The 17,754-nt window shown below is 45.2% G+C and overlaps 1 protein-coding gene across 1 annotated transcript in view; it reads right to left on the minus strand.

The window, feature by feature from the left end:
• Positions 1–1,255: 1,255 nt before the first annotated feature.
• The window catches only part of hsd17b2 (hydroxysteroid (17-beta) dehydrogenase 2), a 35,788-nt gene continuing 19,289 nt past the window's right edge, over positions 1,256–17,754 (minus strand). Inside the window, exons 3-5 of the mRNA XM_055648935.1 lie at positions 13,530–13,715; positions 7,924–8,061; positions 1,256–1,803 (exon numbers count right to left, since the gene is read on the minus strand). Coding sequence (XP_055504910.1) covers positions 1,451–1,803; positions 7,924–8,061; positions 13,530–13,715 — 677 coding nt within the window. The 3' untranslated portion in view covers positions 1,256–1,450. The remainder of the gene's footprint in view (positions 1,804–7,923; positions 8,062–13,529; positions 13,716–17,754) is intronic.

Raw genomic sequence — 17,754 nt, forward strand, 5'->3', positions numbered from 1 at the left:
GTAAGATATAAAATATACATTCTAAAATATAAATGTTCGATAAGCGTTTAAGCTTTAGCTTAGGAAGCGTACATGGGGAATGGTATCACAATTCACGTTTTCTATCCCCAAACTTAACGATTTACAACTTTTATCTTCTCGGGCTCACACCTGTCTCCTCAACTCCAGCATTTGTTCAACAATCTGCCCATCAATTAACCCCCTTGTTTAAGAAGGAACTGCAGATGCTGGAAAATCGAAGGTACACAAAAAAGCTGGAGAAACTCAGCGGGTGCAGCAGCATCTATGGAGCGAAGGAAATAGGCAACGTTTCGTGTCGAAACCCTTCTTCAGACGTCTGAAGGGTTTCGGCCCGAAACGTTGCCTATTTCCTTCTCTCCATCGATGCTGCTGCACCCGCTGAATTAACCCCCTTGCCTGTGTTCACCTGTTACCGGCCATGCTCTGTCTTGCCCCTTCTCTCTCTCGGCGTTTGTCCCCCCCCCCCCACCCCCATAATCAATCTGAAGGTTCCCGATACGAAACATCATCTATCCATGTTCTCCAAGGACGCTGCCTGTCCTGCTGAGTTAGTTCAGCCTTTTGTGTTTGTCTTTGGTATGAGAATATGCAGAGGTGGGGGTACTTTGGGACAGAGAGGGTTAAGTATTCTGTCCCTTGGACATCGTGGTATACCTAGTGGCTGATGGAGTTAAGTTTCACTTTTCTTGCTATGACATCATCATTCTTGTAAAACGTGATGTTCGACGCTATTGTGATTGGCTCAGATGTATTATGTTGGGTGGAAAGATTGTCCACACATATATAACCATATGATACTGTAGTCATTGGTCTAGAATTACCGCCCATTGTCAGTTTCCTCCCACTGTATCAACCATATATATATTTATGCTAATTCCTTTGTTTGAGCACATTTTTATCTTTGACTGTGCTGGAGCATGTGTGCTTCCCAGAGCAGGACAGAGAAGCAAGGTCACCTTGGTGAAATAAAGGATTTCTAAAGTATTCTAGTCTGTGTTGGACTGAATGGACCAAGGGGTGCAAATACCGGAATTGGCAGGTATCTCTATAATATTTTGTGCGATGACTTGCCTATTGCAAAACATTTTTTTTTGTAAGGTTGGATAGGTTGCCTTCTGCAAACACACATACACATAAATATATATATATATATATATGTGTTATACAGATGGGTACATGCTACTAATAAAAACCTATATATATATATATAGGTTTTATTGTATATATATATATATATATATATATATATACATGGTTATATTGTATTATAACCCACGTATAAATATAACCACGCAATCGCGCGTTGAGCGGACGGGACCCAACGGGTCCCACTTGGTCTAGTATATATATAAAATATAATAAACTGTATATAGGTTTTCATCAGTAGAAAGTACCCATCTGTGCTGAATGGAGAATGGGTTGATATTAGCTACTGATGGGATCCTTTTTCTTTAACTCCATCTGGTTGATTCGGACCTGAGCCAACCAAAGAAATCATAATATGTTCAAATATACAGGTGGGAGCATATTGATGGAGGAACGGCAGAAATAAAGCAGCTTGTCCAGGGGAATAGACCTGCTTTGGGTTCTTTGCCATCAATGCCAAGGAGATATCATCAAGAACAGTTTGCAGATCATCATGTGCTTCATTGTAAAATTTAGCGCATTTGTCTATGCATGAAGTTATATAGCTTTCACCATAATCTTTTCTCACATCAGGAGAGAGATACTGCATGAGTTTCTTGTGCTTGTTGCTCCATTGGTCACTGGTGCCAAATATACCTATGGAGATAAAGAATAATGTAGGATTCAGATAGTGCACCATCCGTGGCACCATATATAGAATTAATTGGCCAATCAACGGAGCCACATAAATTATTGAATAACTCAAAATATTTTTGCCTAGATTTTAAGGAACAAACTTCTCTCATCACATGGAGTCACCGTCATACAGCATTGATACGGGTCCATCGGCCAAACTTGCCCACACCAACAAAGATATCCCATCAACACCAGTATTGTATACAAGTATTATATAAACATTTAATCTTGCATTTGGCAAATATTTTTCTAAACACTTCCCATCCATATAACTGTCCAAATGTATTTTAAATGTTGTTATAGTCCTGCCTCAACTACCCCCACTGGCAGCTTGTTGCATATTCAGTAGTTTAGTTTAGTTAAGCTTCAAACCTGGTGAAAAGCCAACCATGTTTTCCCTCAAGGCAGCAAGACATAAGAGATTATGATCGACGTCAGGAAGCAAGTGGTACACATACCCCTATATACTTCAATGGCATCGAAGTAAGGATGGTTGAATGTTTCAAGTTCCTTGGAGCATCGCCAGCAACTTATCCTGGACCAGACATACCAAAGCAATGTTGAAGAAAGCACACCAGTGCCTTACTTCCTTAGAAGGCGTAGGAAGTTTGGCATGTCTGCAACAACTCTCACCAACTTCGACATTCGCCGTACAAAGCATTTTATCGGCATGCATCACAGCATGGTTTGGGAATGGCTTCATCCAAGACTGCAAGAAATTACAGCGAATGTGGACGCAATTTCAGGTAGTCCTTACTGTCTCCTCCCCTTCTCAGCTCGCCCTCAGCCCTCTGGTTCCTCCTCTTCCTTTCTTCTTCCTTCCCCCCCACCCTCACATCAGTCTGAAGAAGGGTTTCAGCCCAAAACGTTGCCTATTTCCTTCGCTCCATAGATGCTGCTGTCTACCTTGAAATATAGCCATCACCCTTTGTGTGAAAATATTGCCCTTCAGATTCCTATTGAATCTTTCCTTTATCTCTTAAAGCTATGTCCTCTGGTTCTTGAGGACTATAGAATGATTGAAATGCTAACAACCATGTACTTTTTTGAGACAAGTTAGAATCTATTTTTTTCAATACATTTGTTTGAAGTGCAACTTTGCACATGGATGGGAGAGTATGATATTAAATGGTGGAGTTCTCTATCCCTGCTTCTATATAAGACCATTGGGAAAGTAAAGCTATCTCTGAGCACCTGTAAATAGCTACTATCAAGTCAGTCAATTCTAACCAATCTCGTCAGGTGGAAGGTAATGCCTCCAGTACTTTAAATGGAGCTGGGTCGACCGTCAGTGTTGAAACCGTGAGCTAGATCGACCGACCGCACATACACACACACAAACACATCGCGAAGGCGGGGGCCAGGGAAAGCAGGGGAGCGCTGTGTGTGTGATGAAGAGGAAGGTAAACGGCTGCCACAGTGTACGGTAAGTCCTTTAGAGACAAGGTGGGGGAGAGAGAGAGGGGAGAGAAGGGGAGAAGGGGAGGAGGGGAGAGAAGGGGAGGGGGGAGAAGGGGAGAAGGGGAGAGGAGAAAGGGGAGAGGAGAAGGGGAGGGGAGAAGGGGAGGGAGAGGGGAGGGGGGGGAGAAGGGAGAAAGGGGAGGGGAGAAGGGGAGAGGAGAAGGGGAGAGGAGAAGGGGAGAGGAGAGAAGGGGAGAGGAGAAGGGGAGAGAAGGAGAGGAGAAAGGGAGGAGAAGGGGAGAGGAGAAGGGAAGAGGAGAAGGGGGGGAGAGAGGAGAGGAGAGGGGAGAGGAGAGGAGAGGAGAAGGGGAGAGGAGAAGGGGAGAGGAGAAGGGAGAGAGGAGACTGGAGAGGAGAGAGGGGAGAGGAGAAGGGGAGAGGAGAAGGGGAGAGGAGAAGGGGAGAGAAGGAGAAGGGGGTGAGAAGGAGTGGAGACACTTTCAAGAAATATAATAAAGTTTAACGGGCATTTAACCTACTGGTCGGTTTTCCTTGGTCCTAAAAACTCCAATGAGCCAATTAAAATGCCCAGTCAGCGAAGGAGATTGCCTACGGCTGCCCTCGACTGCCTGTAACTAAATAGTGACACCATTCCACTGCACTACGAGTCAAAAAGAACCATGCTGACCAAATTTTACCTTGCTGAGGCCGCAAGTATTCGGGAACTTTCCTCGAGCATGAAGGAGGTCCAGCGACCTCATAGGACCTCGTGTTGACCATGCTGCGAGTTTGAAGGTCGAAGACAGTTTTATAAACTCGCAGATTAGGTCGCCCAAGTGGGACAGCCCCTTTATAGCACTTGCCGCGCCAGAGACCTTGCCGCGCCAGTTTGTACGATCCCCCCCATGACAGCATGGGTTTTCTCCGAGAGCTTTGGTTTCGTCCCACATTCCAGAAGACGTACAGGTTTGTAGGTTAAGAATAGAAGAGAATAGAATGCCTTTTATTGTCATTCAAATAGCTTGGTTTGAACGAAATTGCATTTTCTATAGTCTTACAATACAAAAAAACCCAAGACCTGGAAGTCCAGGTCTTGGGATCACAGCTTAAGAATAAGGGGGAAATCCTTTAAGACCGAGATGAGAAAAAAAAAATTCACACAGAGAGTGGTGAATCTCTGGAACTCTCTGCCACAGAGGGTAGTTGAGGCCAGTTCATTGGCTATATTTAAGAGGGAGTTAGATGTAGCCCTGGTGGCTAAAGGGATAGGAGAGAAGGCAGGTACGGGATACTGAGTTGGATGATCAGCCATTATCATAATGAATGGCGGTGCAGGCTCAAAGGGCCGAATGGCCTACTCCTGCACCTATTTTCTATGTATCTATGTACCCACACTTAACACAGTTTACACAAACACCCATCACACTGAATCTCCAACTGCAGCGTCGAGGCGAACTGGGGCACCCGAAATTAAAGCCCCCGGCGGGCGATGGTAAGTCCCGTGGTCATTTAAGCCACACCGGGCGATGTTAGGCCCCGCTCCAGGTGCTTTGAACCCCGCGATTCCAGCTGAAGAAGTTGCCATTGCGGGAGCTCCGAAAAGCGGTCTCCCACCAGGGACCTGCGAGCTCAAGATGTTCCTGTCCACTGGGCCTGCGGCCGGAGCCTCCGAAGTCGGGTCGCAGCCGCGCGCCACCGCAGCTCTTCCCGCTCTGAAGACGGCCAGCTCCGCGATGTCAGGTCCGTAGGCTCCGCGACTGAAGCCCTCAGGTTGGTCCCGGCCGGAGGTCGCCGCCGGCTCCACGTTGTTAGGCCCAACGACATCGGAGACCCGACAGGGAAAAAGTCGGATCCCCGTATAGGGAAGAGACCAACAGTCCCCCCCCTCCACCCCCCACATATACACAGCTAAAGAAAAATAATAAAAACTAAAGTCAAGACATACATTTAACAAGACAAAAAAAAATTCAAAGGCAGACAGACTGTAGTCGAGTCGCTGCCGATAGGCGCCACCACACCACATTGGCTTGGTGTACAGTGGCTTGCAAAAGTATTCATACCCCTTGAACTTTTCCACATTTTGTCACGTTACAACCACAAACGTAAATGTATTTTATTGGGATTTTATGTGATAGACCAACACAAAGAGGCGCATAATTGTGAAGTGGAAGGAAAATGATACATGGTTTTCAAACTTTTTTACAAATAAAAAACTGATGGCTGGTTGGTGCAGATTCAGTGGGCCAAAGGGCCTGTTTCCGTGCTATATCTCTAAACTATAAACTTCAACAGGTCATCCTCTGTAATTTTGTCACTGTTAATAAACTTCATCAGTACACACATGGTCCGCTACCTTCCTCTTGAGTATTCCAAAGCAACTATTTGCACAATCACTTTCCCACAGCACCACATCATAAAATTACAAGAAAATACAACAACTGTCCCTTTGCCTCCTCCCTTCTCAGTCTCCAGGCTCCTAAACTATCATTTATACTAGAACAGCAATCTATCAGTATTTCTTCCAAGAAAGTATCTTCTTTCGTGGCGTCTTCTCAACAGGAAATCAAAATGCACCGTGAAATGCCACCACTCAGAGTAAACATGACCTCAACATTTGTGTAACCTGTTTAATTGCCTTAATCCCAATCTGCCCCCCCCTAGGCTGTCCCCATGAAGCTCAACTCCAAAGATGATTGTGAAAGATGAAGGAACAACAATTCATCCATTTGGAGCCTACAGATGTTTTCTATTGATCATTCCCTGATGTCTGTAGCCAGGCACAGAAATCCCTATCAAACCATGGGGGGGACAGAATTTCATGGCGGCCGCGTACACGCATGCGCACACACGCGAGGCTTCGGCTGTGGGCCCTGTGGATGGTAACATCGGAAGCTGACCTGGTTGGTGACCGACGCCGAACTCCAGCAGCAGCAGCTTTGTCCGCCCCGAATCATGGGGCTTCAATCAGCCCGTTCGCGGGGCCTTTCATCGCCCGTCGGGGGCATCAACTTCGGGAGCCTCGATCGCCTCGACGCTGCAAATTTGACCGCGGGGCGGTGGAAGATCCCGCGGCCGATTTTGAGCCGTGCCGGGCCGGGTGATTCAAACTCCGTGAACGGGCCGATTCAAGCTCCGCTCTATGATCTTTGCTCCACCAGGACGTCTCCCTCCTCCAATCATCGCGCTCTATCCTCAGTCTCACCCCCCCCTACTTCCGCCTTTGACCGACACCTCCCTCCTCCAATCATCGTGCTGAATCATCATGTCCCTTTGCCTGCTGACCAACGTCTCTCTTGTCCAATCGGCACCCTCGATCATCAGTCCCACCCCCACTGTCTCGTGGAAAGCGGAGATTTTTAATACCTTTTTTTCACTGAGTTTTAAAATCCAGATTACAAAACATGGGGGGGGGGGGATCGTCCTCCACCTCTCAAAGCATGGGGGGGGATGTGCCCCCCCCCCCCCCCCAGGATTTCCTCCCATGTTTGTAGCGGTATTTGTAACTTGGCCTGATTTTACCATCAGAAGTACTTCTATATAGCTACAGTAGTGATGTAAATTGCTCATCTCCTTTAGCTCATTTGGGCTGATAATCGACGGATTAGCATCCTAGGACTTTCGCCAATGCATGGTCAATAGTAGAGTTCCATGATGCCCTGAAGATGTGGAGCAGATACAACTTTTGATCCACTCCATCACTACTCATTAATGGTCCCAGCATAATAGGGTTGTGTGCAGGTCGTGGCCTTGAGTCCAGGATAATCTTGCTCAATACACAGATGGACACGGACACACACACACACACACACACACACACACACACACACACACACACACACACACACACACACACACACACACACACACACACACACACACACACACACACACACACACACACACACACACACACACACACACACACACACACACACACACACACACACACACACACACACACACACACACACACACACACACACACACACACACACACACACACACACACACTCTCATATACCTTTGCAAGCAATTTGCTCCATCTTTAAAGTATAGAATAGATGTCTATAAATTAATCCCTGGTCGATAAAGGGCCTGTCGCACGAGCATGCGACTCCATTCGCCAAGCGCGACCTAAAGCCCACAGCCGCCTCGGCGCCGTACACATGGAGGTCGAGTGAGTGACATAAAGTTTGAGCGAAGTCCGACAGGCGTACGGCGTTGAGACGGTGTGTACGGCGTCGAGGCGGCTGCGGGCCAGCAGGCCGTTGCCGCGGGGAATTTTTGAACCCGGTCAGTTTTTCGGAGCCCCGCACAATGTCGGGACCAGCTCCGCACAACTCCATACGGCTCCGGCGATCGAAGTGGGACCGGCCCCGCGAGGCCCGTACGGCTCAAGCGACCACGTTATGTCGCGCTTGCCGCATGCAGACGCATGCTGGTGCGACCGGCCCTTTAGGTCGCGCTTGCCACATGGAGTCGCATGCTCGTGGGACAGGCCCTTAACTCTATGCATACTATATAATAACATCAGTGCATTATACTTTGCTTTAAATTCATTGCAATAAATTTTAAATGTAATTTAAAATATAAAATCCCAAATAAATTACTTGGATTAATTTCTATGCAACAGAAAACTAATCAGAATCTTGCTTGCCTTAAATCTATGTTAGTACTAACCTGTTCTGAAATTAGTTGGCTGAATGATGGCCACCTTAACTCCCCAGATGGCAATTTCAGATCTCAAAATATTGGAAAACATGTTGAGAGCAGCCTTCGAGGCACTATATGCCGCAAAGCCCAATAATGGTGTGACTCCTGTGTGGAGAAAGATCAGAAAAGGCTTCAAGATTCAAGAAAGTTTATTGTCATGTATCCCAGAAAGGACAATGAAATTCTTGCTTCGCTTCAGCGCAACAGAATATAGTCGGGATAAATAAATACAGATCAGATCAGAGTTACCATATTACTTAAACAAAGCCCTGACATTATCACATCTTGACCAGGCTTTCTCAGAGATATAATTTCACCATTATTTTCCACACAATATTGGATTAGGTTCAGTATAAAGTAGGTTTGAGATATTTATATACGAGTATGACTATATGGATAAATATTTTTTTATTCACTAATGTCAAAAATAAGAAAGAAATTGCTAAAGTATAAAACTGTTAAGGTCACAAATATCTGAATTTCAGAAACTGAGTACACTATTTGGATACCCATATCTCTGATTGGCAGGAATTTTATCCGGAAGTAACTATTGATCTAAAAACTGGTCCAAACAGGCGGCATTTTCACAACGGAAAGCAAATTGCTGGAAAAACTCAGCAGGTCCAGCAAAACTTATGGAGTCAAAGAGATGGTAAAGGTTTTGGGATGTGACCCTGCATTGGGACACTTGCCTACTACATTTTAATGTAATTCTGAAGAAGGGTCTCGACACAAAACATCACCCATTCCTTCTCTCCAGAGATGCTGCCTGTCCCTCTGAGTTACTCCAGCTTTTTGTGTCTATCTACATTTTAATGCAGATTGGGATAGAAGATAGAAACACTCAACAGACTCTACCACAGGCAATGGTTTGGTCATTTCAGCATGGTGAACCTTTGTGGAAATGGAGGGATCTGTGATGAAGGGTTACTTAAACTATTGATTTGACTATTCCTCTTTCCACATTTGGTGATTAACCTACTCAGCTTTTCCAGCACTTTCAATGTTCTGTTTTTATTTTCTTATCCTACATGCATAAATCTAGTCTGCAGGAAGGAACTGCAGAAGCTGGTTTACACCAAAGATAGACACAAAATACTGGAGTAGCTGAGCAGGACAGGCAGCATCTCTGGATAGAAGGAATGGGCGACGTTTTGGGCGGAGTCCCTTCTTCAGTCTTGGCGTTTGGGGTCAAGACCCTTTTTGCATATGGGGTGCCCCCCCTCCCATTGGAACATGTGCATTTCTCAGCTTGAAATTGTGCAATATGGTGCATACTGTAGCGAGTCTTATAACTTACACTTGAATGCAATATACATGCTTTAAATTGGATTGGAGCGTTTTTGAAAGGGGGGAGGCTGTGCGATCACTGATCACTGGCCTTGGGGGTACCCGGTGAGGGAGTGGAGCAACCGAGTGGGGAGAGGGTGTGGAAGAAGGGTAGGAACGTTTTGAAATTTGATGTATTAAAATCATGTTTTAGTGCACTGTAGAAGTGTGATTTCAATGTTTTTTGTATGAAGTATTTTTAAGAGGTAACTTTTTAAGGGGTAACTTTATCCACACAAAGAGTGATGGGTGTATGGAACAAGCTGCCAGAGGAGGTAGTTGAGGCAGGAACCATATCAACATTTAAGAAAAAGTTAGACTGATACATGGATAGGACAGGTTTGGAGGTATGGACCAAAAGCAGGTGGCGTAGCTGGGACATGTTGGCGGATGTGGGTAAGTTGCGCTGAAGGGCCTGTTTTCACACTGTATCACTCTATGACTACATTATACCTCCACCATGCATGAATGCTTCAAAATCAAGTGATCGAGTTTTATTGCCATATACTCAAGCATAGAAACATAGAAAATAGGTGCAGGAATAGGCCATTCGGCCCTTCGAGCCAGCACTGCCATTCAATATGATCATGGCTATTCATCTAAAATCAGTACCTCTTTCCTGTTTTTTCCCCGTATCCTTTGATGTCGTTAGCCCCAAGAAGTAAATGTAACTCTCTCTTGAAAACATCCAGTGAATTGGCCTGTGGCAGAGAATTCCACAGATTCACAACTCTCTACGTGAGGAAAGTTTGTCCTCATCCCAGTCCTAACTGCAACCCCCCCCCACCCCGCACCCCCACCCTTTATTCTTAAACTGTGACCCATGGTTCTGAACGCCCCCAACATCAGGAACATTTGTCCTGCAGTTACAGTAAGTGAAAATCTAGCAGGCAAGCAGGTCCAGCAAAACATATGGAGTCAAAGAGATGGCAAAGGAGGATGCTTTCTCCAACCACCCCCATTTGAGGTCCACTTTCTTCCACCGTTTCTACCCAGTGCTTGGTACTTACTTCCAGCAGCCAATGGTTGTCCTCCAGGATGCACCAAGCCGCAGCCTGATCCATGCCGGTCACCTGGGCAAATTCGGCACAGAGACTCTCTCTCTCTCCCCTTTCCCTTCCTCTCTTCCGCTCTCTATCCTCTCAACCCCCCTCTCTCTCTCCTCTCCCCCTATCCTATCTTTCCCCCTCCCCCTCTCTTTTTTTTCCTTTCTCTCTCTCCTCTTTCCCTCTCTGTCTCTCTCCTCTCCTCCCCTCCCCTCTCTCTCCTGTCTCCCACTCTCCCTCCCCCTCTCTCCCCTTCCCTCCCCTTCCCCCCCTCTCTCTCTTCTTCCCCCTCTCCCTCCCCCCCCTCTCTCCTCTCTCTCCCCCTCTCTCTCCCATCTATTTCCCCCCTCTCTCCCTCCCACCTTACTCTTCCCCCTCTCTTGTCCCCTCTCTCCTCTCTCCCCCCCCTCCTCTCTCTCACCCCTCTCTTTCCCCCCTCTCTCTCTCCCCCCTCTCTCCCCCTAACTATCTCTCCCCCTCTCTCTTCTCTCTCTCTCCCCCCTCTCTCTCCTATCTCTCCTCCTCTCCCTCGCTCCCCCAACCTTTCTCCCTCCCTCTCTCTCCCCCCTCTCCACACACTCTCACCTCTCTCTCTCTCCCCCCTCCCCCTCCTCTCTTCCCCATTTCTCCCTCCCCTCCCCCTCACTCTTCCCCTTACCCTCTCTCCCCTCTCTCTTTCCTCTGTCTCTATCTCTTTTTCTTTGCCCCCCTATCTCTCTCTTTCCCCCGTTTTCTCTCTTTCCCCCTCTCTCTCTCTCTCTTCCCCTCTCGTCTCATCCCCCTCTCTCTCTCTCCTGTCATTCCCCCTCTCTCTCTCTCTCTTCCCCTCTTCTCTCCCCCTCCACCCCACCCTCTCTCTCTCCCCTCTTTCTTCCCTCTCACTTCCCCCACTCTCCCACCTCACTCTCCCATCTCACTCTCCCCCTACCTCGCTCTCCCCCTCCCTCCCTCTCCCCCTCCCTCTTCTCTCTCTCCATTCACGCCCCCTCTGTCTCTCCCCTCTCTCTCCTCTCACCCCCTCTCTCTCTTCCCCACTGTCTCCCTCTCCTTCCCCTCTCTCTCTCTCCACCTCCCTTTGAGAGTCTGTCCCTTCGGCACAGAGACTCTCGCGGCAGCGGCGCAACGCTTCCGACGCCTCCGACGCCCGGGACATGCACTGTCCGGAGTGCTCCATGGCCAGAGCTGCAGCGAGCGACACGCCGACCCCGGCAAACACTCGTCCGTCCCGGCTCCCCGCATCTGTTCCCACCGCTGGTTCTGCTCCCATCCCTCCCGCAGCCCCCGCTCTCCAACATCCGCGGACCATGCAGTTTATTCGAGTTTTGAAATTTTCGTTGATCACAAAATTTCCCACCACTGAGCGTGAGAAATTTCTGATGAGCGTGAGGGCGTGAGAGTTTGCTTGAGGGCGTGAGTCTCACGCTCGAAGCGTGAGAGTTGGCAGCCCTGGTTAAATGGTGAGGCAGGAATGCTTGAAATTGATCCTCGCTACTGATGCAGATTGGATGAGCTGTGTGATGTAAATTCCATGCAAATTGAGAAGAATTTACATTTGAAAAAGTCTAATATTCAAATCACATCTTTGCGGCCTCACTTAATTTTTCTAAAGGGGGCGGCCATCACCTATAGAACTATTCTAATGTGAAACTAATTAATTTGACATTCACTGTTAAAATGCTGATCAGAGAGTCACACCTACATTTTAACAATGTAGAAACAAAAAAAAACATTGATGCTGCATTCCTTGAATTCTTTATAGTTAAAACAAATGTAAGAGGTGCGTAGGATCAGGGGATATCAATGCCTTTATTTAAACAGTTTCATGTTTATATTGCTTATGACACATTTGATGAATTGATGCATCCATTTATCCAGTGCAAAATATATATGTACATCTACTAAATATTATATTGAAGCCTATCAATATTTAAACATTTTTGAAGTTTAAGGAAAGACAACTTTTGTGAAGGGCTATTTTATTGATTTAGTTTAGTGTAGATATACAGAATGGAACAGGCTCTTCGGCCCACTGAATCTGCGCCGAACATTGATCATTCATTCATACTAGTTCTATGTTATCGCATTTTCCCACTTCCAACACACTGGGGGCAATTTGCAGAGGTAATTAACCTACAATTTTGATGTGGGAGGAAACCGGAGCACCTGGAGGAAATCCACAAGGTCCCAGTGCAAACTCCACACAGACAGCACCTGATGTCAGGATCGAAACCCGGATCTTTGGTGCTGTGAGGCAGCAGCTCTACCAGCTGCACCAGTGTGCCACCCAGAGGGAGCATGAATAGTGATCGATTTGTTGGCTCTAAGGTGAGGTAGGACCAAATGGAAAAGTGTGTAGTGAATCATGCATAACTCACAGATGGTGCAATGGATAACTGCAAACTGGGATGCAGGGCTTCCTTGACACCAGCATCAGCCCAAAAAAAACCTTGACTGAGCTTTGTAGGCTGCACCAGAAAACCTTACAGGGTCAAGCAACCAGTAATATATAGCTTACCATTTTATGTAAATAGTATAACACATTATACCAAGTCCTGAACTTCATTTGTGATGTCTCATTATTCTTATCACCATGAAAAACAAATCATAATTGCCTCCATCCCGAGAAGCTGAAATCAACTGGATTTACTTGTTTTCCCCTTCTCCAGTTAAGGGAAACTATTAATTGTATGGTTGTAATCAAATCAAAAACCGGAATCAAAGCTTGATGCACATGCTTAATTTTTCTCTGTAATTTAGCAAACTACAAGGTTATGCCAAGCATTATACCAATCAAAATAGGTCTTACATATATACATACTTCACATTTTCTTACGAACATGCTTTGACATCTTAACAATATTGCTTTCTTATTAACTATATTAGCATTTGCTTATTGTGGGAGAAGCACAGCAAAAAAGGAAAATTGGGTGGATCGTGTGTCTTGAGTACATGGTGTCATTAATTTAATTTAGTTTAGTTTAGTTTAGAGATGCAGAATGGAAACAGGCTCTTCGGCCCACCGAGCCTGCACTGACCAGCGATCCACATACACTAACACTATACTACATACTCTAGGGACAATTTTACATTCATGCCAAGCCAATTAACCAACAAACCGGCACATCTTTGGAGTATGGGAGGCAAACCGAAGGTCTCGGGAGTAACCCCACGCCCAAAAATAATGAAGTTGGCTCATACCTGCCAGGCTTGTGATGTTAACAAGCCTGCCTTTGGCTTGGCGAAGTAGTGGAAGGAATATTTTGGTGACTTCCACAGCCCCAAAGAAGTTCACCGCCATGCAGTGCTTGAAAATATTCATGGGGAGAAGTTCTGCATCAGCAACAATTTCCAGCACCCCCGCGTTGTTCACGATACCCCAAAGTCCTGAAAATAAAGGAGCATGCTTCAGAAAACAAAATAGCCTTGCAACAGCTTTATCTGGAACATGGTACATTAAACATAGATAAGTACAGCACAAAAGTGGTAGCACAGTGGCGCAGCAATAGATTTGCTGCCTTACAGTGCCAGACTGCTGGGTTTGATCCTGACTATGTGCTGTCTGTACGGAGTTTGTATGGTCTCCCTGTGACGTGTGTAGGCTTTCTCCGTGTGCTCTGGTTTCCTTTCACATATCCAAAGATGTACAGGTGTGTAGATAAAAATTAATGGTGCTGAATTTATATTTTGGAGTGCTGCTTTACACAGTTGCATATTAACAGTCAATTCCTTTATGACTGAGGGGCTCTTGGTAACATGATGTTGGTGGAAAAAAAGCCAGAAGGGTGGAAACTCAATGGAAATAAAGTGTGTGCAATAAGGTTAAAGAAAAAATGAAGTGTGAGGCTTTAATGAGTATGTAATCACTGCAGAGTTATCACTCCTGCGATTGCTCACACAGATGGATTTGTCAGCACTTCCAGATTGCATCAGCTTTAAAATTAAAGTAATCCATGCTCAACTTCCATTGCTTTTCAGGTCTGGCTAGAGTGGATGTGGAATGGATGTTACCAATAGTGGCAGAGTCTAGGACTAGAAGAGACAGCCTCAGAATAAAAATATGTACCCTTAGAAAGGAGATGAGGAGGAATTTCTTTAGGCAGAGGGAGGGTGAAACAGTGGAATTAATTGCCACTGATGGCTGTGGAGGCCAAGTCATAAAGCAGATTGACAGATTCTTCATTAGTATGGGTGTCAAAGGTTATGGGGAGAAGGCAGGAGAATGGGGTTTAGAGGGAAAGATAGATCAGCCATGATTGAATGGCCTAATTCTGGTTCTATGACATGAACTTATGAAGCTACAGAGATGTAATTCACAGAAACTGAAAAGAAAGTATGAAGAAAAGGAGGATATCAAAAGCAGCAACTGAAATGTGAAAATAGTTGGAATAACCAGCAGGTCAGGCTGCTTCTGTGAAGGGAGAAACACAGTTAATATTCATGTTTGTTGGTATTTCCGGGTGCTCGGTTTTCCTCCCATCTCCCAAAAACATGCAGGTTCGTAGATAACTCTGCCTCTGTAAATTGCCCCAATGCGTAGGGAGTGGATGTGGGAGTGAGATAGCATAGAACCAGTGTGATCAATGGTCAACGTGGACTCGGTGGGCCGAATGGCCAGTTTCCATGCTGTCTCTCTAATCTAAACTAATCTGGTGGTGCAACAGTGGAGTGCAGAGGGGGAAGAAAGATCTTATCTGAAAGAAGCAGCTCATGGAATAATTTTCAGTAATGGAGAGAGCCGCATTCGTCCAGCTCTTCCCAGCTCTCCCACAAGCCTACTGTCTCCGCTCTCCCAGCTCTCCCACAAGCCTACTGTCTCCGCCTCTTCCTTTCTTTTTCCCACCCCCCCCCCCCCCCCCCCCCCCACATCAGACTGAAAAAGAGTCTCGACCCGAAACGTCTCCTATTCCTTCTCTCCATAGATGCTGCCTCATTTGTTGAGTTTCTCCAGCATTTTTATCTACCCTCATTTTTAAGTTGGTCACATAAACTTGTAGGATGGAAAATTCTGCCCAGCCTGATGCACCGATCTCCCGTCGACTAATGTAGAGTAACAAGTTTTAGAAACATGGCAGTCTGACACCACAAGTTTCTGAACTGTTGTGCCTTGAGGTGGGTGGCAGGTGCTTTTTGGCAATTGATATGAGTTCATAACAAAAAAACTATTTAACTGTCAGTATTCTCTGATCAGTCGGACACAAGTTACTAACACTGATGTAGTTTACGTTATGGGTTTGATTTGTCATATTAATTACTTCAATCACATACACCAGGTTAAATGTTGTACTCCCCGAAGCTATAAATTGTTTCAGTAATTTTACAGGTTTTTAAAATGGATGCCCAGACTTAAATTAACATTGCTAGATTTAAACTCATTTGGATTCACACTAAAAATGCAAATCTCTTTAATGTGCAAAGGAGGAAAGCCTAAAGTTATGGACTTCTCATTATGAACTATTCTGCTGAAACCGAATTAGCATAATGAGTTGAATAACTAATGCAGAATGAAGTAATGACTCCCATTATTCCCACTCAAATTTGATACCTTTGCAAATGTGATCTTCATGCAATGTTTAGTAAGTTGTGCACTGTGAAGGAACAGTTGCCTGTAGCTACGGGCTTTAAGGGGTATGTTATAAATTGGTTATAAAATGTTCTTCAATGTTCAAATGCAGTGTGTTTTAATACATTTCCACAAGTAAATGGGACAAATTTACTCCTCAGAAATTTTCAGTGGTTTATGATCAGCAAATGAAATCATTATAACGCATGAATTTGCACAACCATTTCAGGTCACTGTGCCAAACGACGTGTGGATGTGGATCAGAGGGGGCATGATCGCAACCAAGAATAATTTAACGAGGGAATCGAGCTCGCGTCCTGACCCATGAGAAATAGGTCAACGTGCCGTTCACACATTGATTTTATGGAATAGGGCATTTGCTTTTAAAGACATTCTCTATGGCAAGCTGCACAGATGCAGATGATTGTGCCCTGTGGCTGGTGTTGACCTCAAGCCCTTGTGATTCATGGTAGCATCATAGTCATAGATCGAATGGTATATACTTTCACACACACACACATATATATATATAAGTGTACTACACTGAAGTGTACACTAGTCTGAAGTAAGGTCTCAACCCAAAAGCTTAACCCATTCTTTCTCTCCAGAGATGATTTCTGAGCTTTTGAGTTACTCCAGCATTTTGTGTCTATCTTCGGTGTAACCTAGCACCTGCAGTTCCATCCCATACATACAATATATAGTACACCTCGGGTATACATATATATAATATCCCAGGGGTGGTAGAGTCGCTTTAATTCACTCGATTTTCAATAGTTATACTTTCAGGTTAGATGTTAATATTCAGTTTACCACACCTGTACTAATTCCTTGCAAATGTAGTTGTACCCTGGCTGCCCATATTTTGTGACAATGATCTGAATGAAACTGTTAAAGAGCTAATTCAAGATGTTTCAAATGGTGTTGTCAATTGACCACAGTTATTAGAACCGGTCATTATTTTTGATACTTTATTAAAGTCCATGAGTTTAAAAAATACTTATTTTTAAAATAAATAAATATTTTTAAATATTAGAAGATAATTATTACACACTGGACAGCTGCAGACAGTCATAGTCTGCAAGAGCAGACGATAACAGTCGGTTTTCTCTGAGATTCAAACCTTTTTTCCAAAAGTTGTTATAATCAAATGTTTCATGTGATTCTAACTTCCATTGTATTAAAGAGTTTGGAAAGAAACACGTGGATGGCCAAGTGTAATAGGGATCGATGTGAAAGGTGAGATGCATAAGGAATTAAAAGTATTGTATATGAATGCGCGAAGTATAAGAAGTAAAGTAGATGAGCTTGAGGCTCAGTTACAGGTTGGTTGATATGACATTGTGGGGATTACTGAGATGTGGCTGCAGGAGGATCGGGCCTGGGAACTTAATATTCAGGGCTATACATCCTATAGAAAGGACAGGCTGGTGGGCAGAGGAGGGGGGCGAGCTCTGTTGGTGAGGGAGGGAATTCAGTCCCTTGTGAGGGAAAACATAGGGACTGACGAGGTAGAGTCACTGTGGATTGAGTTGAGAAATTGTAAAGGCAAGAAGACACTAATTGGTGTTATTTACAGACCCCCAAATAGTAGCCCGGATGTAGGGTGTAAGCTGCAGCAGGAGTTAAAACTGGCATGTAACAAAGGTAATGCCACTGTGGTGATGGGGGATTTCAATATGCAGGTAGACTGGGAAAATCAGGTTGGTTCAGGACCCCAAGAAAGAGAGTTTGTAGAGTGCCTCCGAGATGGATTCTCAGAGCAGCTTGTAATGGAGCCGACCAGAGAAAAGGCAATTCTGGATTTAGTGTTGTCCAATGAACCAGATATGATAAGAGAACTCGAGGTAAAGGAACCGCTTG

This window comes from Leucoraja erinacea, chromosome 17 (assembly GCF_028641065.1).
Source record: "Leucoraja erinacea ecotype New England chromosome 17, Leri_hhj_1, whole genome shotgun sequence".
Classification (NCBI taxonomy): domain Eukaryota; kingdom Metazoa; phylum Chordata; class Chondrichthyes; order Rajiformes; family Rajidae; genus Leucoraja; species Leucoraja erinaceus.